We start from the raw sequence: 23,896 nt of genomic DNA, 5'->3' as shown, positions 1-23,896 counted from the left end.
TGAGGTAGGCTTGGGACGGAGACCAGGACCTGGATTCCAGCAGGGTGAGATCCATGTGCGCAGAAAATTGTGCTTGGTTTTGTGTCACGGTGTAGAGTGAAATTAAGGATTCGTGTTGCTCGTGCTCTGGAACTTGTCCAAAACTTACGTTCAGACCTTGATTTGCCTCCATTTATCAAGCTGATTTAGCTTGAAGAGTCTGACCATGTGGCTACCACCATACTAGTATCTGAGATATATTAAGTTTATACTACTGAATAAATTTATGACTTGAAAGCCTGATCCTTGTCATTTGGGATCCAACATGTGGACAGATGAAGCAATTCGCCCGAAGTCAAGAAAAGGGTGGGTTACAAAGCTGAGGATTAAAGCACAACCCCTGTGTCCTATGGGGCTGGCCAGGTCCCAGGGGGGTCCCTTCTCCAGCGATTGAAGGATCACTGAATTGCTCTCTAAATGCTTCCAACACAAACTCTCCAAAACACAGCAAATGGGATTTTTCACACTTTGACTAATGAAAGCTTGGCACATGGCATGAAAAATAAAATCCTCACTGCCAGCAGTACATATATATATAAAATAATGTTTATTTCTACAGGGATTGTGAATAAGCAAGACATTTTTCATCCGTGAAAGGCAGTTTCTGTGTGCGTGTGTAAGTCAGCAACGACAACAAAAAGTATGAGTGATGATCCCAATGAACATCAGTCCAGTGAGATTCCAATAGTCATAACTTTTTGCTCCTGAAAAGAAAGTCCCTTTTTTACTTCACTCTGCAAACTCCTGAGTTTATTGTGGCTATATTTCTCCGCTCTTGACAAAAATACATGCATAATCCATCCTTTTGTTTCATGTTTATGAAATAGCTATCATCATGGGACCAGGCATATATAGATGGAGATTCAACAGAAGGATGTGCTCAGAAAGCATGGCTCAGATTTTATGTTGCCTGCAAGATCTACTTCCCTATGAAAGCAAAGCTACTTTCTGATAGAGTTGGGAGACCTCATTCTTCTTGCCAAATGCTGACATTTCTGTCATTCTGTTCTTTTTTCCCTGCTTTCTCGGTGCTTTCCACATGAGCAATGCTAACCCCAGGGGAGACCGGCCTAACTCCGCACGCAGGCACACCGAAAGTGATTAGACACCCATTGGGATGAATGATGCATTATAAACACACTTCTAAAATGAATACGGTATCTTCTCTTTGTCTGCCGAAAACGCTTTGAAAAATCAGCGCACTGAAAGAAACCCTGAAAATCTTCACTTCTGTGATTAAGTGATGTGGGGGATTGTACCACATAGATAAAAGATGACCCGGCCACAAACTGTCTTCCAGTTCACAGTTAACATGTGAAGGACAGAGCTCAGCAGAGGAGCCCTTGGAGGCATTTTAGGGACTTGCAATAGTGTGAAAGGTTTCCTTTTTCTCAAGTGCAAAGGGATTACCGGGGCTATTGTAAATTTGCTTCAAAGAAACAAAACAAGAGCTTTACAGTTCTGCGATAATCAGAAGATATGTAAGAAGAGCTAGGTAAGTTGTGATGTGCTTTAGCATAGCATAGCATCAGGTTTTATTTGATTAACTCTTCCCTACAGCTTGTAATGGATATACACAGTGTGATTTCAGGGCAGAAGTAGCTTCAAAGTACAATCTGAGTATCAAAGATCCAAGCATGCACAGCTGGATCTCAAATATATAAAACACTTTGAGTTACACAGGAGGAAGGAAAGGGGAAGATTACTATGATCTGAAAAGTTAAAGCTTCTTACGATTAAGTACATTTACGTGTTCTACTCAAACCGGCAGAAGTTGTTTCCAGGGAACAGAAAGAAACAAGTAAGACTATTTTGCCACACTGTGTGTGGGTCTACAACATATGTATGTCCTGCTCCTCACCTGGGGCTTCCGAAAAATAGGGCAAAAGCATGTTTGGGGGTTTGGACAGAGAACTGGCAGTGTTACCAGAAAATGTAAGGTGTTGAAAAAGCTCCCTGTCATCTTCCTTCTGCGGGAAAGGACAAGAGATACAGCATGGCCAGGAGTAGGGTCCCTTTCTCATAACCACCACCAGGTTTCCTCCTAGAGGGAGGCAGCCAGATTTCTCCTGCAGCAGATGCCCTAGACGACTGTATGGAGAGGGCAGAGCACACTGCCCGTTTAACAGGAAACATTGCCACAGGCTCTGTGGATATGGAGAGCGAATACCATCCCTGTGATGCAAAAGAATTGCTGCAGTACCACCATAAACTTCCAGCTTCGGGGATTCTCAGCACCACCAGCAGTTTTGCCTAAAGCAGAGTCTATGTTTCTCCTCTCTAATTGTATAAATTCTTAGGCAAGTTTGTTCGTCACTCTTTTTAATGGGCTAAGGATGGCTTGGAAGGTCTCATCAAGTGTTTGCAAACAGGTCCAGAGAAGCAAGAGCACGTTTTGTTCTGGGCTGCTATTAAAAACAATCTGCAGGTGACCAGAACCAAAAAGGCGTCTGGTGGCCACACAAAAGGCAGCCAGGCAATGTCACTCCTTTCTATACGAACCTGTGAACTGGTACAGTCTTGACCATGGTCTCACTCAGGAAGGATCTTGGACTTGAATATACTGTTGGAAGTGTTTTCATATGCTTGATTTGAAACACCAGGGAGTCTGAATGACTCTTCTCTGAAGACATGAAAGGCTCCTGCTGAAACCTGGCAGCTGGAGAGTAATTATTTTCACGAGGAGATCATCTAGACCATCTCTGACCAACTCCATAGCTAAGAAAGGTAAAATGGCTATTGTTGGAACAACTTTTCTAGAACCCACCCATACTCCCAGTCTTTTGCTCAGGAAGATGGGGACAGGATGTGAAGGAACCACCTGAGCTATACTTGCTGATGCATTACATCTCCACCATGGGAAACTTTTAAAACCAGACTAGATTGGTGGGGGAAGAAATAGCTGATTTTCAGAGGAGCTCTTTCCCAGCACAGGTGGCAGAGGAGACATCTCACACCTTAGCACCATCCAGGAATAATATGGAAAACTATAAGCTGGGCACAGGATGGATGATATTAGGTCAGCGGCTGTTACTGAGCACTGACCCCAGCCCCACTCCGAGGTGGGATGGACATCTGGTTGGCATAGTGGAGATCCCTCTGATCTGCTCTGGTCAGGCAAGATGAGATCCCTTCTAAACCTACTCGTTTAAGATCCATGAAACCCAACATACAGACCCAGATGGCACTTCACGATCAGGGAAGTTCAGATCCTGGCCTACTTCTGTTGTTAAGCTCACAAAACACTGCGATAAATAATGGCAAATGCTTCAGCTGCTATTTATTTACAGCAATTTTGCCATGTGACATCAGAAAAAATTCCGTGGTGGAATTTATTGACATAAAAATGGACTTGGTGAGATTTTGTGATCTATTAAACTTGCAGCTAACTAGACTTTTGTTTATCCAATCGACAGATGGTGTTTTTCTGAACCAGTTATGTTGACTCATGGCACTGAAGTGGTTACTGGAAAAAAGGACCATGAGTTTAATAAGGAACAAGCCCATACGCAGGCAGCAAATGTGAGCCATATTCTACCAGCTCCAAAATATAAAAAGGAGCAGTTTTTAAATGAAATTACCACAATATTGGCACATTTTGCGTGTCCGTTATGAGCGTTCAAAGCCCCTGGAACAGGAATGCTGTTGGTAAATCAGCTACTTCAGTCATATGCATCCAGTTATTGTATTTGCTTGTAATATTCTGCTCCGAGTTAGGAGGAGGACAGTCAGGCATAGAGTCCTCTTTCAAAAGATAATATGATACCAAGGCTGTAGAAAAAAATGGCAATCTAGAAACCAGGAAAAGAAAACATAGTGAATGACAATAAAGCGCGGAACATTCAGAGGACTCTTGAGCAGCTGAACTCGCCAAATATGAAAGAGGTTTGAACTGTTTATGAAATCAAGTGGAGCTCCTGGAAACACTGAATTATGCTGAGCAGGAAGAAACCTCTTTGCTTATTAGTCCTCAAGGAGATAATCTATTGTGCTAAGGAAACGGCTACAGCCTTTGCTATGAAGCAGGAAGATTACTCCTGTTCAGGTGGACCTTTTTGTCATCATCTCTCTGATTTAGGAATGGAACAGTAATGTTCTGTGTAAGTTGCAGACAGGAGAAGTGGAGAAGACAGGATCCACCACACTCGTAAGAGAAGGACAGGCTTCTGCCTCCATGGGCTCCAATCCAGGATATCTTTGAGAGGATGGGAAAAAGAAGTGAAAAGCATATGATGGAGCGCTAATAGTACTCCCCTGTCCCATCATTTTGTGTGTGTCTGTGCATGTATATACATATATATGTATATATAAACACGCTAAAATATATAAACACACACACACATAGATACATACACCTTCCTAGGTGTGTGCATGTGTAATATTATATACATACACAAGCGCAGACTAAACTTTATACAGAGGGAGAATGCATACCAGAGCCTGACACTGGGAATAGTTTTCTTCAGTGTATTTACACGCCGAGGCTGGGGCAGGATGTGGTCTGTCATTGCAGAGGCCACAGCACAAGGTGAGACTTTGCAAAATGTAATACAAGCTATTAATGCTGGTTGGTCTGCAAAATTCATACCTAGTCCTTGGAAGGGAGGATGTTAGGATTGAGAGGGGATTTTCTTCAAGAACTAGATTGGTTGTTTTTTGGAACGCTGAGGCAAAAGATGCTGAATTGGAAATAGGAGAACAAAAAGGCAAGGAAATAGAAGACTGACTACAGTGACTGCATCGTATTGGTTGCAATACACAGGGAAAGAAGATGCGAAACATTTAAACGGTTGCCATAATTCAGCATTTCAGTGTGACAGTCTTAAGTAGTAAAGGCTTGTTCCTCTGACAATTCCATGTTTCAAATCATGCATTGCATAACTGAACAATGATGTTATAGGTGAGTACAACTGCTAACAGCAAAATCAGTCTTCTGCAGGAAAATCTATTTGCTAGACACATCACAGCACAGGTGTCATGGCAAATAACAAGCCATGTCAAGATAGCTAGCAGTGCAGCTGCTCGAGGCTTATTACATTTTGAATCCAGGACAGCTACATATAATGCCACCTGTGCATAAGAGAGGAGAGAAATCTAATTAGGATCCTTAATTGGACCTGAGCAACCTGATCTAACACTGAAGTCAACCCCACTCAGAGTGAGGGTGGTTGGACCAGAGACCTCACAAAGTCCCTTCCAACCTAAATTATCCTAGGATCTGTAGCATACAAAATGATCGGATCTCATCTGCCGCCTCTGGCAGGAGCAGCAGACGCCTTCGGCTTCACTCATGGAAAAGGAAAAGCTGGGTTCTGACTCTTCCAGCTTTGACACAGGGCAGCTTTTGGGAGAGCCAGTGGGTCAGCCAGGGTTCCTTGTTACAGGAAAGGCGTAAGAAATGCAGAGACTCAAATCCAGTGGATGCTTTGAAATTCTTCAGACGAAAGCAGCACACCATGGCACACAGACAAATTCTGGTGCAGCACAGGCCAACGATATATTTTTCCTGAGCCCTGTAAGGAGCATGTTCTGATGAAAAACTGTTATGCTTCCCTGCATGCAAACACGGATCCCTCACAAGCTCCTTCCTCTCAGATCTAATAATGTTCTTTACCTGTTGGAAACATGTTGTAAGTGCAACTCCCAATGCCAGCTTCTCATTAACAAAGAAATCTGCCCTCTGTTCCATGGGGTTTTGTTTTGCCTGATTAAAGATATTGTTAAAGCCTCCACAAGTATTTCTCGTACCCACACGGAGTCCGTATTGAATCTGGCTGTCTTCGCTTCCTGCCTCAGCACAACATGCTTGTACAGTCCCTGCCTCACCGCACCCCTGAAGTGGTTGCCTTTAAGTGGTTGGTGAAATGATTAATATGTATTTACTAAAGCTCTTTGAAGATGATACATGACATAAATATCAGCTAACACTATTATGCTTCCAAAAACCAATACAGCTTTTGTAAGATTAAAAGCCTCTTCCCCCATTAGATTTCTTAAAATTTGTTAAAGCAAAATAACATAACCTTCCCTTTTCAGTTTATCCCTCTTATCTCTTCACAGCTTTTAATAGTCAGTATTTCCCATCTGATTACTGCTAATCACATTGTTATACTGTTTTACAGCCTTGGGGTTTATTACTAAGCTTCTCCATTACTCCAGATAAGCACAAAACAGTAGCAGGTAGGGAGAAATATACATTTTCCAAAGATCAGAACCATTATTTAATGTTTTTGTAAATATTTACTTTAGAAGCAGGCTAAATGTTACTTAAGATCCGTTCTAAACTGCTGTGTTTAAAGGAAAAAAAAATCAGAAGGACATATGGAACTCATCTGAAGGAGAAAAAAATGTTACAATTACACAAAAGAATTAATTTCCCGTGCTGTTACCAATGACTTATCTCCACAAAAAGCTTGTGGGCATGCTTTTGTATCTTAGGTGGCACATCGCGATACGTATCATGTGGTTTGTGGTCTCTGCTTCCTACCGCCTGAAGCTCTGGCTGCAGCTTCCCCAACCTGACTGTCCCAGTAGATTGGTACACACCCGCATAGCGCTCCCACCGGGATTTCTGTTCTTAGTCATCTTACCCACAAACGGCATAAATCAAGGCGAGGCCGTGTTTTCACAGCTAGGCAGCTCTTGCAACATCAGGGCTGAGTTCAGGGGAACGGCTGGAAAACTCGCTATACCCACACACACACACCTGCCTTTTGGCTCGTGGAGGACGAGTGCAGTGCCAAAGATGTTTGTTTATTCTTGCCCTGGGTGCTTTGATATGTATGCCATCCATAAGGTTAATCACCCTTCCTCACAGCACAGCACCCACGACTGAATAGGGCCTCCCATCACCATACAGACCTCCCAGGCATCTTCTCCAGCATGTGAGGCGTTGGGTCACATCACTTCAGATGTCCCCAACAGCCTTCTGATGAGGCCACTCTGTTCCTTCACTACTTTGGAAGAGATTTAGGAAGGAGCTGGGAAAAGGGTTGACCAAGTCAAAGCCGCTCAGCCAGGCAAGTGCAGCCACGTCACTTTGGAAGCAGCACTTGCTGAACGCAAGGACACAGATTGGGCCAGCTGAGAACAAATGCAGTAGCCCTCACGCTACAGTGTCATGACAGCACCAAGCCTGTAACTTTAAACTGGCTTGTGGCAGCTTCAGCAAAAACAACAGAAATTAGACCTTATGGTATCAAATCTGCTAGGACATGGGCTGCACAACCCTTTCTCCTCTGGATTTCATTTCAGGTGGGGGCAGAGCAACCTACAGTGACCATCCAACACCCCGCATGCTTGTGGGGGGTGTTTAGGTGTTCCTTGCAGGAACTGGAAAGACCATGAGGAAAACCCATCCCTTGCTCCTCTGCATGATTTTTACCTGGCTGGAAGATCTTAGAAGGCAGGATGAGAGTCCTCACTTAGAAAGGAGCTGCTGGTCCTCACGCTGCAGTTAAGAGGATGCTCTCCAGCCTCCAAGGGCCAGGAGCAGAGTCCATGGGATGTGCACACGGTGGTCTGAGAGCCCCTTCAGCAGCCTGCAGAGCTGCGTCTGTTCATCAGTAACCTCAGCAAGGGGTGTCCCCGTCAGCCTTCGCAGGGCTGTCAGAAAGCCACGCTCATTGCCAGATAGGCTGAGTCTGCCGCTGTCCTTGGCAAAACCTCTGCTGGCTCCACTCTAGTGGAAGGACCCCGCTGCATGCTGGTAATTGATGTGTTTCATCAAACAAACATCGATAGTTTTGATTTTTTGCAATACAGCGAGGAACTTGGTAATTTTGGAAAGGCTTTGCAGTTGTGGAAGTGGTGGGAAGGTCAGGGCCCAGAGCTGTTCTGCTCTGTACGCTGCATACAGCAGGATGGGTGCTGCAGACACCCAGGGCCACCCACACTGTGGGGCCGGCGGTGCCCTGCAGGGAGAAGGGGCTGTGTCTGGCGCCCTGACCCGGGGCTCCTGCAAGTAGCAGCAAGAGGCATTGTCAGCCTGCCCTCTCCTCCAGAACCGTGCAGCCCTAACAGAGGTGCACGCTCGGGACGAGGCTTGAGTTGCAGCTGCTGGAGTGGAGCACCTGCTGCAACAACGTCCAGAGAAAGCTCCAGACGCCCAGGGGTCCGGGATGCGCTCCTGGCAGCAAGAACAAGCTCAGCTCTTGCTGGAGGAAGGTGCTTTTTTGGTCCACGTGGAAGCTGGGCATCCAACCGCAACAGCAGGCCGCTGCGGAAGCACACGGGCAATCCCCCCGCCAGGCTGGGGGGTGGGGGCGCCCCCGTGGGCCATGCGGGGCGCCCGTCCTTGACCCGCCCTGCACCCGCGCAGCCCCGCTCGGAGGCGCCGGGGAGGGAGCCGAGCGGGGTGCGGGCGGAGCGCTGCGGGGGGTGCCGCGGGGCATCCCGCAGGAGCCGGCTGCTCGCCGTTCCCCCCGCGCCGGGACCAGCGCTGCCCGACCGATTCTGCGCCGTTTCTCGAGCGGGGGAGCCGGCCCCGCCGCGTTCCTGCCCGGCCGCGCGGCGCAGGTGGAGCGGCGGCGGTTGGCGGGCGAGGCGCGAGCGCCGCCGCCTCACAGCAGGGGGCGCCGCGCGGCTGCGCTGGGGCGCGAGCGCCCCCTGGCGGCGGCGCGTGGCGGCGGGAGGCGCGAGCGGGCCGGGGCGGCTGCGCGAACTTTCCGGCGGAGCCCGGGTCCGGCCTCTCCCGGTGCGGGTTGCGCCGCCGGCCCGCGGAGCAGCGCCCGCCCTCCCCGGGGCGCCGCAGGAGCTTCTCTTCGCTGCTCAGTTGGGGGAAAAATAACCCAAAACCCCAAACTTTTCTTTTTTTAAAACTTTTTTTTTATTTTCTGGCTGCTCCCTCCTCCGCCCGCCCCAACCGCCTCCCGGACCGGCGAGGAGGGGGGCGGGAAGGGAGCTTCTCCGGTCTGCAAAATCAAAGCATGGCGGAGGCTGGCGATGAGAACCGTCCTCCCCAAAGCATCCAGCGCCTCTGACAAGCCCGGAGCCAGAGGGGGTGGGGGTGGGAAAGGGCGGGAGGGGGGAGAGCATGGGAGGGAGGGGGCGGCCAGTCCTTCCCCCTGCACTTGTCAGATGCAGATGGGACTGGCAAAGTTTGTTTGAATAAAAAAAAAAAGGCCAAAAAAAAAAAGGGGGAAGAGCAGGAGGAGGGGGAAGGAAAAAAAAAAAAAAGATCCTAGAAATCCAAAAAGGCTCATCTGGGAAGGAGAGAGAGGAGAGCGAGAGGAAGCGGGATGCAACTCAACCTGACGCTGATCTGCTTCGTCTTCGGGGGGTTCCTGCCCGACGCCGTGGCCCGGCGGGAGCAGATGGACACGGGGCAGTGCGACCTGCCCCGCTCGGTGAGCCGGGCCGGGCCGGGCCGGGCCGGGCTGGGGGGCGCGGCCGCTCGGGGATGCGCGGCTTGGCCGCGGGCGCTCCGCGGGAGCCACCGGGCGCGGAGGTGGCGGGGGGAGCGGGGTGGGGGGTGCGGGCGGAGGGAACCCCCGGCCCGCTCCGTTCGTGTGCGCGTGGCCCCGGCGGACGCGCGTGGCCCCGCAGGTGTGTCGCTGCCCGCGTGGCCCCCGCGGGGTGCGGGGGGCCCGAGGGTCACCGGGGGTCTCTGCCCCACGCGGGCCCCTTGGCGCCCCTGGGCTTTGCTGTGACCCTGGACGGGGCTTGTGTGGGGAGATGGGGGAGAGGGAGCCCCCGGGGGTGGCGTTCCCCCCACGTGCTGTGTCTTGTCCCTCCACCGCTGACCGGCCCCCGCTGTCCTCCCTACAGCAAGGAGAGCTCAACTCCTTCCTCTGGACCATCCGCCGCGACCCCCCTGCCTATCTCTTCGGCACCATCCACGTGCCCTACACGCGTGTGTGGGACTTCATCCCTGACAACTCCAAGGCCGCCTTCCACGCCAGCTCCAGCGTCTACTTCGAGCTGGACCTCACCGACCCCTACACCATCTCGGGGCTGGCCAGCTGCCAGATGCTGCCCCACGGGGAGAACCTGCAGGACGTGCTGCCCCGGGAGCTCTACCGCCGCCTCAAACGCCACCTGGACTACATCAAGCTGATGCTGCCCCACTGGATGACCCCGGACCAGCGGGGCAAGGGGCTCTACGCCGACTACCTCTTTAACGCCATCGCCGGCAACTGGGAGCGCAAGAGGCCCGTCTGGGTGATGCTCATGGTGAACTCCTTGACGGAGACGGACATCCGCTCCAGAGGGGTGCCGGTGCTCGATCTCTACCTCGCCCAGGAGGCCGAGAGGATGAAGAAGACGACGGGTGCGGTGGAGAGGGTGGAAGAGCAGTGTCACCCGCTGAACGGGCTCAACTTCTCCCAGGTAAGGAGGCTCCTGGGCCTCATGGCTTATCCCAGGAGGTGGGGGCCGTTCTCGCGTTCATGGGGTCAACCCCAGCACTGTTGCGGCGGGACGGGTCACTCGTGGGCCTCAGCAGCCTTTGCGTCGGGCTGCGCGTTCTCCGTCACACCGATCCGTGCTGCCTGCAAAAATCCTGCACTGTGCACAGCGAGTTTATCATGTGTTTGGTTTATTTGAGAGGCAAATGTCCCGGGTGTGAATGTGTGTGTCCGCCGGCTTGCCACTTGTGAGGAGAACTTCCACGCCTCCCATCCTGTCCCTGAGCTGGGTAAAAAGTGATTTTGTTTGGTTTTAAGTAAAGCAGCTCTGTGGTACTTGTCAGTAGGAAGATGAAGCATGAACAATGAAGAAAGAAATTTTGACATTGTTCAAATAGATTTTAAGTATGTGCAAACTGTCAGTCGTCTTAGTAGTCACTCCAGGTCACAACAAACTGGCTCACATCACCCTCGTACTGGGGGAAATTAAGTGTGCGATCTGCCTGGACTTTTTCATTTTAAAACAGGTAAAGTTCAGCAAAAAGGAACGGATGTAGATTAAGAAACAAACGTTATTGGTGTAACTGGACTCCAGAATTCTTTCGGTGGATTTAGCTTTAAACAACCAAATACTAAGCTATGCGATCTATTTAATATCGGTGGATTAATCAGGAGCACAGGCACAGCTATTGACTTTGCTTTGTGAAACTGTTTATACAAAATCAGATTTACTAGAAATTCAGGAAATGAATGTGTGTGGAAGAAAACAAGTAATCCAGGGGAGATTGAAGATAGTGTCAGTTACTGCTAGGTTATTTCGTTCTTAACCTGCTTTTTGTCATTAGTTTTGGATCAGTCTCTTTGCAGCTTTATCTTACTGTCCTAATTTGAGTAGAAGAATTCTCGGTGATGTAGCAATAAGGATCACAGGACTGATGTTTGGTGAGGTTAAAATGTCCTCAGAGCGCCTTCACCCCCTTCTCTGAAGTCTAGTGGGAACTGTTTCAGGGGGAAAAAGTCTCGCTTTCACTAACTTTTGGTTTATTCGATACTTGAAGCCCAACTCTGCATACAGCTGTCATAGGAGAAGATTGGTTACTTATACTTTTGGAGGAGTTTTCTTGTTTATCAACAAAAATAATTAAAGCCCCTCAGGACCTTTGCATGAATTACCAAACATGCAAAAGAAGGAATTCGTTTTCCCCTTTCTGTTTGAAAGATTTAAGTGCCTCTCCTCTCTGTTGAACCCCTGCTTTAAGGTGTGGTAAAAAATCATTAACCGTTCCAGACATCCAATAGCATTTGGTTGGATTAGGTCAAAAATGGCAGTTAGAATCAGGCACGTGAAAGCACTTGGTTAAAAATGTACCACTTGGAAGCCTTTTAAACGTGAATCATATTACATTTTCTTCTTTTTACAGCGTGAGCGACAGAGAAAGGAGAAAGGACAGAGTACAAAGCTCTCTGCTGCTCTTACCATCATTCTCTTTCTCTCTTGTTCACTGCATTTTAAATAGAAACAAAAATTTCCCCTTTGTTTTGCTACAATAATCTAATTTCTGCAAAAAGTTTGTGCTGATTACGAAAGTACATTGCATTTTAATCATTACAGAGAATTGACACTGCTGCTAAAATAGATCAGTGTCGGGAGGATTTTTCCTAGACTGAAGCTTTTGCTGGGAATGAGGCCACCAGAACAACAGGAGACAAAAATTAAACAAAACAACTCAGAGATTTATTTTCTTGCTTCCTCTAGATTTCATGCATCCTGACACCTGGCTAGTTGTTTAACAATAGTGATTTGTAATGTTATCACACCGTCTGGCAGTCCTACTGCTCGCTGTATTACTGTGCTAATTTAGTGGAGTGGATTATTCCTGCTAGGTTTAGCCTCCCAATTCCAGGTCTTGGAATAAGCAACACATAATTAAAACATACTAAGCTGGCAATCAGAAATTGAGCAGCTTTTGTCTTTTAAGGTGTTTGCACAGGTTGATGGGAACATATGTGATAAATTACAGCCCCAAATCTGCTAAGGGCATCAGCAGTCTTTACCTGTTTTCAGCATTACTGTTATGGGGATATTGCACATAATTCCTGCATTCAGAACTCAGGTTTGGAAACCATGCCTTGCTGAATCATGTCAATGCTTTTGTTTCCTCCGTCCCCAAAGTCCAGTAATTTTTGCCCTTAGCAAATTAAAAGAGAAAAAACTTGTGGTGTTTTTTTTTACTTCTTGCCCTCAAAGGCAGCTTTGTGCTCCTGCAAATATTTAATCTGACTGCACGCACCAAATCTGTTAATCTGATACCGTGAGGAGATCTAGGAGTGGTCCCGGTGTGGTACTTGGTTTGATCTGCTCTGAAAGAAAGCGGATACACTTGTATTTTTGACCAAGTACGATCTTTGAAACGTCCTGTGCGTGGCTTTGAAATGTTGATTGTCTTAGCCTAGCCGGATGAAAAGATTAAGGTGGCTCATATAATTAGCTGCTTCCTGGAGCGCCAGCTCTTGCAGGTAGAGCATGGCGCATTGTCTTCTGTTGCAAGCCCAGAAACTTTGTACTTTGATGCTTGGTTCCTCTTGAAATCTTGGCTCGGTGTTTTGTGCCACTTTCCCAAGCTGGCACCGCTCTGATGGTGCTGCCTTCCCGCCGAGCGGCTGCTTTGGTGGAGGGAGCATCCTCGCTACCCCTGGGCTGCATCCTCACTATCCCTGGGGAGCATCCTCACTCCCCCTGGGCTGCATCCTCATTATCCCTGGGCTGCATCCTCACTCCCCCTGGGGAGCATCCTCACTATCCCTAGGGAGCATCCTCACTCCCCCTGGGCTGCATCCTCACTACCCCTGGGGAGCATCCTCGCTACCCCTGGGCTGCATCCTCACAACCCTTGGGACTTGGCAGCTGCTGGTCACACCAAGTCCAGACTCTGGGTATTGTACGGCTGGTGTCAAGGTGTCTGAACCGCTGCAAAAGGTTGGGTTGGGATCTGGCAACAGGGGAATTGAGATGAAGTTCGGATCAGGCTGAAATTAGACCGCTCCTTGGTATACAAAGTTTGAGGGTTTTCATTGAAGGTGGGACAGAAGCTGGCAAGAGGCATGCAAAGAAGAGGAACCAGACAACTTTTCTGTCTGACTGCATAAATATTTCCTGACAGAGTGGCCAGAAAAGTGCAAAATTAAGTGGGCCGGGGCTGAGAAGAGCTGGTGAGGGATGGACGGCATTCAGGGCCTTCTCTTGCTGGGCTCCCAGCAGAGACACTGCATGAGGGACCACAAGGATGTCCGCACATCCTCCGAGGGCCGGCCTGGGAGAGGGTTCAGCTTGCCCTCCTCTTTGGGATGCTCATGTGGGTCTGCGGTGGAAAGCTCTCCCCACGCTGACACATGCTGTTGTTGGAGTGAAGGGGATGGTGATGGTGTCTGCGACGGCTGCTCAGTCTGTCTGCATCCACCCTGATTGCCCAGGGCTGTGATGGGACCCCCGCTCAGCCCCAAGGCTGAGCACCCCCGGGCAGCATCGTATCCCCACTAAAACCCTGTGTGGGCAGCAAGGGAAAGATCTTGCTCCTCTACCCAAAATACTCCGTCCTGGGGAGGTGGATGGTAGCTCTCACTTGTGGTTGATCCGGGATCCCCAGACCGAGTCAGTGTTGATATCGCTTCCTCCAATTAAAAATAAACCCCCTCTCCCATCCCATCCTGACCTTGCTCTCTCCAGGGAGAATCTGCATTCAACCCATGCCAGATGCCCCGCATCCCAAGGTTCGTGGGGATGGTTTTGTGTCAGGCCTGACTTCATGACAGTGTGTTGGTGGGGGGGCCGTCAGGCTGGCAGGAGCCATCAGCACCCCCTTGTCTCTCCCTCCACTAATTTGGGCTTGCGAAGCCCTGACTCCGGTCTTTGCCAGCCTGTATCATTTCCAACTGCAGGGGGAGATGTTAAATATCAAACCGGTGGTGATTGGATCAGAGACAGCCTCAAAGAAAGAAACCTTAGACCGTGCCAGATTAAACTTCACACTTCACCATTCTTCCCCTTTCATTTCTTTGCCGCCTCATTCTCTGCACAAATAAACCTCGTCTCCCCGCTTTCTACCAATGAGACATCATTCAAGGGGCAGGAATGACTTTGTTAACAAAATCAGTCTTCATTTCCCAGGTCCTGCTGTTCCATCAAACCCTGGGACATGGCAGCTTTGATTACTCTGGTGATAGGATTAGAGGGGGAACAAGTGCTGTTTAATAAAAGGCCAATGGGTGGTCCATCACGTTTGGTCATCGACAGATCTGCAGTCTTGGAGCTGGACCTTCAGAAGCAGAACAGCATGACTCAGTAATATAGAGACAGGGCTGCAGCCTGGGGCTGTTCCATCTCCCCCGTCCCCTTGAAAAATTAAACATTGCTGTGATCACAAAGCTGGGACCCTCGGAGCTGGCAGGGACTGGTAGAACTGACTTCAAGGGAAATTCGCCTGCTTGTACGAATGAAAGATCCAGGCTCAGAGTCTTCTGAACCGGACTGAAGGGCTCCGTTTCAGAACTCGATTTCTGACAGCCCGTATAGTTTATTTGAGAGAGTGTTTTTTGGTTTTATTTATTTATTTTTATTTTTAAAGTGGGTTTTGCCTAAGAGAAATTGTGCTTTTTATGCTTTTAAAAGGCTTCAGGAAAGTCATAAAAAATAGGTTAGTATCATCTGTTTTGGTTGCTGAATATTGTTGAAAGAAATGGTAAAAGGTTCGATTATGCATAGCTGTACATAGTGCACATAGTTTTCAGCTTGCTGGCTTTAATTATCACCCCCCCCACAACTCCCCTGCACCCTGGGGTAAAAAAATTCCCCCAGTAAAATTAAACTTAGGGTAGAAATTAATACAGCAGAAATAGAACTCCTTCTATTTAACTCTGAATGCTAGTGGAGCTGCTTCACGTCTTTACCGAGGGAAGTGCTGAGGGTGAAACTACGCAGGTATTGAAACTACAGTAGTCGCAGTAACTGCTGCAAGGACCGGCGGCTGAGGGTTGATGGGGGTAACTGGCTGTATGTGTTTGCATTTACAGCCGGTTGCTGTGTGCTGCCTCACCACAGCCCCCGGAAAGGCCCACCCTGGCGTTTGATGCCTCTTAAGAAAAAGGCAAACCACTTAATGACGGCTTGAGGCACAGCTGGCAGTTCATCTCTTGTATTTATTGTGTGTGCAAGGGCAAGAAGGGTTTGTAGAACAGGTTAGATATGAGCTCTTCCTTTCCCTCTGGTCCCTCGCGCCTCCCTTGGTAGATCCAAGCCCAGGACAGGTGTGCCTGCCTTCCAGGAGCAGCTCTGATGAGGGTTCTGCTGGTTGATTTGTTTGCAAAATTATGTCTGCTGCTTGTGATCGCTCTTAGGAAGGAATTTCACCTTTGTAAGGCGAGCTTTGAAAGGAACAGACACCCCAAAACCAGTGGTGAACTAGCCTGGCACTCAGCGAAGTCCCTATGGCGTTTGAGGCAGCTGAGCATTACCGATGTATAGGAGTGGAACAGCAGAACGGTGCCGTTTTTTCCCATCTCCTCCATAAACGATATTTCCGCAGCGATGATTTTCTCTCTGTTTGTTGTCTCCTGTCAGCTTCTGATGCTGTTGCAACAGCAGCCAGGATCCTGCCCCAGGCCCAGAGCACTTTGCTTCTAAACAGAACGAACCATTGACCTTGAAAACCTCAACTTCAAGTATAGTGCAACCTACAGTCCTCAGAAAGTCTTTAACAGCCTCCCCTCAGCTCCCTAGTGAGTAGCAATCCACGTTATAAAGCCAGCCCACATCATTCACGCCGGTCAGAGGTTCCTGTATTGAAAAGGCCAGAAAAGATCTTAAGCAAGGGCACTCATTCACCTTGCGCTCCTGCAGAGACCAAGGCCGGCGGCTGAGCTCCTGGCAAAGCATATATGGGAACTTCATATATGGGTACTTTCATGTACTGTGAAAGAACAGGTTTCCCTTGTGCTGGGCTTTCCACTGCAAACCCTTATTAATCTCTTCAGTGTCATTAGGAGTTGATGAGACAGGTAAAAGGCAGAAGAAATCACAGAGTTACTGCTTGAGCCACGTGAAGTTGGTGTTTCTTTCATCTTTTGGCCCTATTAGAGGGGTTCCCTGCATGCTTGGGTGAGGGACTATGAAGTGGTTTCCTCAGGGCGCGGTGTTTGAGATAAAAAATACAGAGATTTTCAGCACTGACCAGTGTTTCGTGAGGTTCATTTTTTAGCTTTCGAGAGTCAGTGTTAGAAGAGCCCTGTTTTGCAGGGGAACATCTGCCTTGTGTCCCCACGCTTTCCCAAAGCGCTCTTTCAAGCTGACAAGCAATTCAGATCCTAGATGCTACCAGCCTTAAAATCTGCAGAAAGCACTGCGGGGTGATCACAAAACTTCACTATCTTTCTGAACCTCGCAGATTATTTATATCTTGCAGTCACTAAGGCATTTTTCTGAGCATTGCAACCATTTGTGAACCTAATACTCTTCCTGTAACCCATAAAGCATTACAGTTTCCAGCTTGCTTGAGACACCAGAAATTAAGCTGGTGCCTACAGAGCTTAAAACTGTAGATATCAGTGTTTGAACTTAATATCTCTGTTCTTGGACTGGAATTGGAGCAAGGCTGTGCCCTGCAGAGGGGGAACAGACATGCAACTAAAGTGCACGACTGGTTGTATCCGTCACAACAGCTAGTAGCGACAGTGTACTATTTGTCTCCATGGATTCGCCTTTTCTGGTGTTCAAGAGAACAATATATCTGCCTTGTGTTGTTGTTATTGTTTATTGGATCTAGTTGCTGTGTAAATGCACGTGGAATTGGAAGTGACATGGTTAATACCTGTGTGAGGAGCACGAGCAGGAGTTAGCACAGGTGACTGCTGCTTCTATCAGTTATTCCAGCAGAAGTCCTTTACCGTTTGCGTTTCCAGTTTTTAGAGGTTCTGCTGCAAGTCATTTCAGGACTTGTAGCACAATATAAATGAAAGTTGCTAAAAACTGTAAATTAAAACCATGTGTTCAGCATTTTGGGATGGATGTTGTATGACTTGAGGAGGCTCATTAGCAAAAGTATTTTTAGTTTGAATGAGATCAAAGACCTGAGATTTTCCACTCTGAGAGTCGTTTAACATAGGCCTAGACACCCCATTTCTCATCATACATAGAATCCCATAGGCCAGTTATGCCTGAAGAAATCATCATCCCTGAAATATTGTAAGTAGATTTATTATCAGTGGACCAGTGCTGCTCACCTCTGCTCAGCAGCGCTGAGAGCTGAAGAGTCTTGCAGATGTCAAAAGGGAGTTTTATTACTGACCTCTTCACAATCAGGATTGCAGCCTGTACCAGTGGGTAGCAGTGTTAGATGTGAAGCATCATTGGTATGAATCAAATCCTATATGTTGTACTCATTCCAGAGTGTCCCTTGAAGCCAGGGATGACACTGAACCATTCCCAGAAACCCCTGATGGCAAATAGAGAAAGGATTGTGAAAACAGGGAAAAAGAAAGTGTTGTCATTTCTTCCTTTCCTGGGCTCAGTTAGTGTGGAAGTTACGAAACCTTCCAAATTAGTTCCAGGCCAGAAGTTCTCCATGCTTGGGTATTCCTGCAAAATCCCAGAGTTCTTGGAGGTGGGCACGGAGAGAAGCTGGTGATTGAGTCACAGCTGACACGTTAGCTGGAACAACACAATGAAGGAACAAGACGAAGCGCTTTGTGTTTTCCCCAGATTGCATCAGACTTGCTTCTTCTACCTAACTCTAGTACCGGGGCAGCTGTTGGGAGACACAGATATCCCCAATACATAAACCAGAGGAGCTGCCTTCGTAGAGCGCAGCGATATTCATCAGACTCCCTTCGGGAGCCAAGGAATGAGAAAAAGGAAACAAATCTTCAAGTTATTTTCAAACCTCTTTCCATTTTAATAAAAGTCAACTTATGAGGAACACAGGGAAAATATTTCTTTAAAGCGGGAGATTCTATGTCTTGAAAGTATCTCCTCAATATTTTAGAGACTGTATTAAATCCAAGGTCTCCATTAGGCTCCCTCGCTTTTGTCAACAATCACAATGAAGACTGATTATTCTCTGTACACTTTCTGCCACCGCACAGATTCCGCTTGCCTTTGATTTCTTGCAGGCTTTTCTTATTACAGGTGACAGCATAATAGTGATGGGGAATATTTATTTAAATGTGAGACAAAACGCTCCCGGTGTAGGAGTTCGCAGAGTCAGCAGAGGGGGAGAGGGCAAAAGGGTGATCTGAGAAACACGCCTGACTTTTGGAAGGTCTTTGTATTTCTGACATGTGATTGATGTACAACTTCAGAAATGATCATTGGGATCGGTGTTATTGCAGTGGTGAAGTGTGATGGGACACGTCCCAATGTGTTCTAATGCACTCATAAAACTGTCATAGCACTATTAATTGTGATATAGCGAAGAGCTGGTCCTGACCTACTGGGAGCCAACTGGGATGCTAACTCATAGTTTGCTTTCAAGCTAAGGTAATTATTTATTTTTGGGATATCACAGGAGCAGGAGAGGTGTGACTATGCCGGGTGGTCTCAAAATGATTGTTTTCATAGAGTCAATTATACAGAAAGTCCTTCTTTTTTAAAAATCTTTCCTGATTAATACAGGGTAACCCTAGAAAGAGCGTTCTCAAAACATCTCATTATTTACTTGCTGAAGAAGGTAACTCACTAACAGTCAGGTTTCTAATATGAAGTTATGGCCACAAAAATTCTAGTTTGACCTGGCCTTCAAACAGCTGGGACGCTCTGTTTGTAGGCAGTTCCATGCAAACTGAAGCTCAGCTCCTCCAGCATTTCTCCTTCCCATTTGCAGAACCCCAGGAAGGTGTTTTCTCCCTTGTGTGAGCGTCAGGCCGTGAGACCACGTTGTACCACCCTGAAAGAATCCAGGTGTTTTGGTGGCGAGATGAAGTCCGGAGGGTCAGGGCAGCAGGCATGAAACAACACTCAGCTTTATGGATGAGCCTGTCGCTGTGTGCAGACCTGCGTACCCGGCTAATTGTGTGAGGCCAGGGAGGGTTTTCTTTATTAACTCAAGTGGCTTGGCTGTGAAATGAGATATACTATACAGTATATAATTCAAACTCACTTTCAAGGTATGCAGAGAGACCTGAGCCTCGTAACGTGAAGTCATCTGAAACACGCTCTAGAAGCTTCATAGTCTAAGGTCAACAATTACACTGGTTCATTTTCCCGTAATGGAATAGCGCTTGCTTTAGAAAAATACTCTACTTATATCTTAATGTGTAAAGGTGCGTTTGTTTCTGAGAAGGAAACTGGCTGCTTGGAGCACCCGCTGTGTGTTAACTGGGAATGGGTGAGTGTGTGAGGGATGTACCATATGGAGACTGCAGCAAGTTACGGCTCTGAAGTTGAAAGAGAACACGGTTGGTGTGCTTGGTGTACATCCTCAAATCTGAAAGCATTAGTTGTTGAGAATCACTTGTAGTAGTGTCCTTTTGTGTCTTGGGAAGTACAAAGAGCTATAATCTCTCAAAAGGTGTCATATTTTGGCATATTTTGGATGTTTTTTGTCATTACTGACAAAGAGATCCCGGAGGAAGATATCCCTAGGAATGCAAAACACAATCATCAAAACCCACACAAGATCCCTTATCATGCTTTCTCTAAAGCTGTTGCAGATTCATTTGAATTACACTGGAAAGATTTATCTCTTATTAATGGAACACTCTTCATTTTTTAAAATTGAGTTGTTGTGCAACACATCAAGTAACAATGTCATAACACATCGTAAATCAGTTTGTTCACGGAAGGATTCTAGATGAGTTAATCTAACATCCTGGACACAGTTCATGAGCAGTTAATTTTAGCAGTTCTCTTTGATATATATCAGTTAAGGCAAAGCAGCTCCAGCCATTACGGAGCAGAGTCAAAACTGGTTAACGGCAAAGCAAGTACAGACAAAGATTTTTCAGAGATAAAGCCCTTGGCAGATCATTCAAGGGATCTTTGCTTTATATAGAACAATTGTAGCTCTAATACCAGCAATGCAGACACTCTGGGACAAAGAGAAAACACACAGACACACACCAAACCACAGAAGAAAACCACATACACCACTTGGTTCTCGCATCTTACAAGAAAGTCAAGCTAAAGTTCAGCAGCCCTGACGTAGTGAGCGAAGAACTCCATGGCAGGCCATGAGATGGGAAGGAATACCTCCAAAAAGGCGTCCAGGAATGATTCCCATTGTTAATGGGAGAAACTGAGCGTGTTTGATTTGAAACACGAAGTCATCCGGCAGCCTGCCAGATGCCATTTATCTCGAGGTCGCGCAACATAAATAACCCCGAGGGTTAGCTCTAAAGCGGGGAAGCAGGAGGTAGCTAAACAAAAATAGGGGAAGGGATTCCTGTCTCTCCCCCGTGGGTGTTCGACATGCTGCAGACAAGTTTTGAAGGCCTGGCACTCCGGCCGAGGATGGTACATTAAGGGTAGTAAAACACACCTCGAGCAGGATGGCTGGATGTAGCATCATGGAAGGGACTGTGGTTTGAGACCGAGCCACTGAGCTGTGTGAATTAGCCAGGGAGGCTAAATACAAAGGGAAAGCCAGCCAGGGAGAGTTTTACTCTTGGAAGGTTAAGTCTGAAAGATTGATCCCTATTATACAGTAGGGACAACCAACGTTTATTTGCTGTTCAATTGGGTGGTCACTTGCGTTTTGCTGTTCTTCCAGCACACCAAAGTACGAGAGCCTTCTCACATGTTTTAAGAGAATAACAAGCGCAGCAGCTGTCAGGTCTAGTAATCCATCCTCCCTATCGGTTGAGGAAGGAAGGGCTGTGTTTTCCTGAGATTGCTCAGACCTGAGAGTATAGCTTTGAAGATACCGATGGGAGAATCCCAAAAGTCTTGGCACCGTTTCTTCGGTTTTCTGGGGTAAAGAAAACGGTGTAATTCCCATTAAAACAAATTAAACAAGTTCGCAGCCCTTGAACCTGGAACCCAAAACTGTATCTCTGTGGTCCTTGAAATTTGGCAAGGTGTCTTTCTCACTGGTTTATGTAGAAAGGAGTTTTGTGTAGCCAAATAATTCACTAAGAGAGGTAGGAAGAAAAAAAAGGTAGTGAATGTTCTTTGTGATTTCAATAGGTTTAAAAAGCAGACCAAGATGTGTACATCTGTATGCTCTGAGCACTGTTCCTTCCAAACAGAAAGGAAACAAGCTGGGCATCTGGATGAGGAACCTTGATCCTTAAGATGTACATATAGGACAATTTTATATCTGTAGGCCTTACATAACACGTTAGAAACTGAGGCATGACTTCAGAAGGTGAAATATCCCAAGTATGTTATTACATCTGGAGCCAAGACTGTGATTTATCCATCTAGAGATTTCTCTTATCCCTTTCAACTTATTTACTTCTCTTGGAAAAATAAATATTTGTATGTGGAGGGACCAGAGTCAATGAGATGGTGACATGGAGGGGATATCTACAGAAGTCCAGGCTGATTCCGGCCTCCAGAACATACAGCTGCTCAGGCGAGGGCTGATGGGACTCCATCCCTAGATGAACAGAGCAGCTCCACCCGTCTTTGCACCCTCATTTATTCCCTAATGAAACTGATTTTTCTTAAACACAAATGAACTTTAAAAATGGCAGAGAGCATAGAATTGCATCATTAGCAATGAACCAAAGGCTTTTGTGTTGCAATAACTTTTGTTGGGGGATTATTGTGTTGAAAATCCAATGACTTTGGCACAGCCCGAAGAACGCGGTAGTTCCACTTTGCGTGTCCTGCCGTCATTCAACAAGCAGGCCCCATTGCTAGACGTTGCAGTAGGGCAGCCAGTTGGCTTCTCCCAACCTCCTTAGGTTTCCAGATGTCATAACAAAATGAGAGAGAGAGACTTAGCCATCTTCCATGTGTTTATGCCGGAGCTGCTAGGCAAAGACCAAGCCACAACACTGCACAGCTTTTCAAAAAGGACTTAATAGGCCTCTCTGTAAACAGATCTAAATATTTGCTCCAGTGACATTTATCGCATCACACGTCTGGCGCGAGTGTTTCGTCCTTGTTTTGCTTGCGTGTTTGGATTCTCTTATAAACATTAATGAAGTGCTTGAATACAAATGAATAATCCTCCCCCCTTCTTCCCACCCTGGAGGGGAGGGGAATGGGAGGCCACGAAGTAATAATAGTTCAACCTTCAACCCGTAATTGCCCAGTACATTTTGATGACAGCTTTCCTTCTCACATGCTTTAAAAGGCTTTATTCGGCGTGTACATCCATGCAGAAGGCATTGCACCTTTCTTCAAAGGCAGCTGCGGCTGGGCTGGGGCAGGAGGCCGTTAGCACACAGCAGTGTGTCATTTGATGTCTGATTAGTTTGATTAGAGGAGCAAGTTGACCTGCTGCTGGGTTCCCAACAGGTTGGCAGAGTTGCGCCCCGTCTACAAGGCTTTTAATGGGGGATGTATTTAATATATTCTTCCCTGGACATCTGCTTTTGGCTATTGGCTGGGCAGAATAATAGGCCTGGAACACCTCAGATCTAACTCCATATGGCTGTTCATCTACCTCTTGCTGGAGAACTGAGCTCGTTTAATAGGTATTTTGCAATTACCTGCAGCTTGAACATGACTGGAGCCAACATGCCTCCATAGAGCCCCTTCCGTTCTCTCAAAGCCTCTATGGAGGACACAGGCTTTTGATTTCCTCACTAAAGGAGTGGGATATGGGTCAAGAAAGACTGACCTAATGTTATTTCCATAGGTGGTTACTGTGAGGGCAAGCTTTAGAATATTTTTATATCACCTAGGGTACAAGGCCATGAAACAACCGTTTTAGTTGCTTGTTTTGTGATGGTAAGAGGAGCGAAGTTGTGAAGCGAGGTTGAGAAGGTCTCTCAACCTTCTCCAGGCTGAGAAAACACTGAGAGTCTCATTCCCCTGTGGGAGCAGTTACAATACTGCTCCTTTCTCCCCGTGCGCTTCAAAGGGCCACGATATCTTCCACGCACAATGAATTATCACGATGTCCTGCCGGGTGGGACGGTGCTTTGCTCAGGAGCTTATGAAGTATCTGTAGTTTCTGCAGCTCGGCTTGTAGGAGCGGTGGTTTGGCTTGCTTGAAAGGCAATAATAAAAGAAACTCCGTGTTAGCTAAGTGGGTCTCCTCCGAAATTCCCAAACTCATGCAACTGAGCTCGCGGTTCTTTATTAAGAGCAAAACTGCTGCATTTAAGCTTCAGGACATAAAAGAAGTAATCAATGCCTAGAAAGTAATCAAAAGTTCATTCTTCAGACAATCTTTCAGAAAAAAATCATCCTGTACAAGACATCTGTGGGTTTATTGTCTGCAACAGGACTAAGTGCAAAGGATTTATTTCCTAATAATCGGCCTCTAGAAGGTCAAGATTAATACCCAAGAGGAAAAAAAATGTGTTTCCTTCATCTGAGTGATGAGGTATAAAATTGGGTAAAA

General features: G+C 47.1%; 1 protein-coding gene across 1 annotated transcript in view; it reads left to right on the top strand.

Moving 5' to 3' along the window:
- Window positions 1–9,110: 9,110 nt before the first annotated feature.
- The window catches only part of TRABD2B (TraB domain containing 2B), a gene marked incomplete at its 3' end in the record, with an annotated part of 282,246 nt that continues 267,460 nt past the window's right edge, over window positions 9,111–23,896 (top strand). The window contains exons 1-2 of the mRNA XM_080348856.1: window positions 9,111–9,386; window positions 9,808–10,368. Coding sequence (XP_080204982.1) covers window positions 9,279–9,386; window positions 9,808–10,368 — 669 coding nt within the window. The 5' untranslated portion in view covers window positions 9,111–9,278. The remainder of the gene's footprint in view (window positions 9,387–9,807; window positions 10,369–23,896) is intronic.

The sequence above is a fragment of the Nesoenas mayeri genome, assembly GCF_963082525.1.
Source record: "Nesoenas mayeri genome assembly, chromosome: 8".
NCBI classification, from domain to species: Eukaryota; Metazoa; Chordata; class Aves; order Columbiformes; family Columbidae; genus Nesoenas; species Nesoenas mayeri.
Note: the sequence above shows the minus strand (reverse complement) of the source record. Positions and strands in the feature narration are given on the sequence as shown.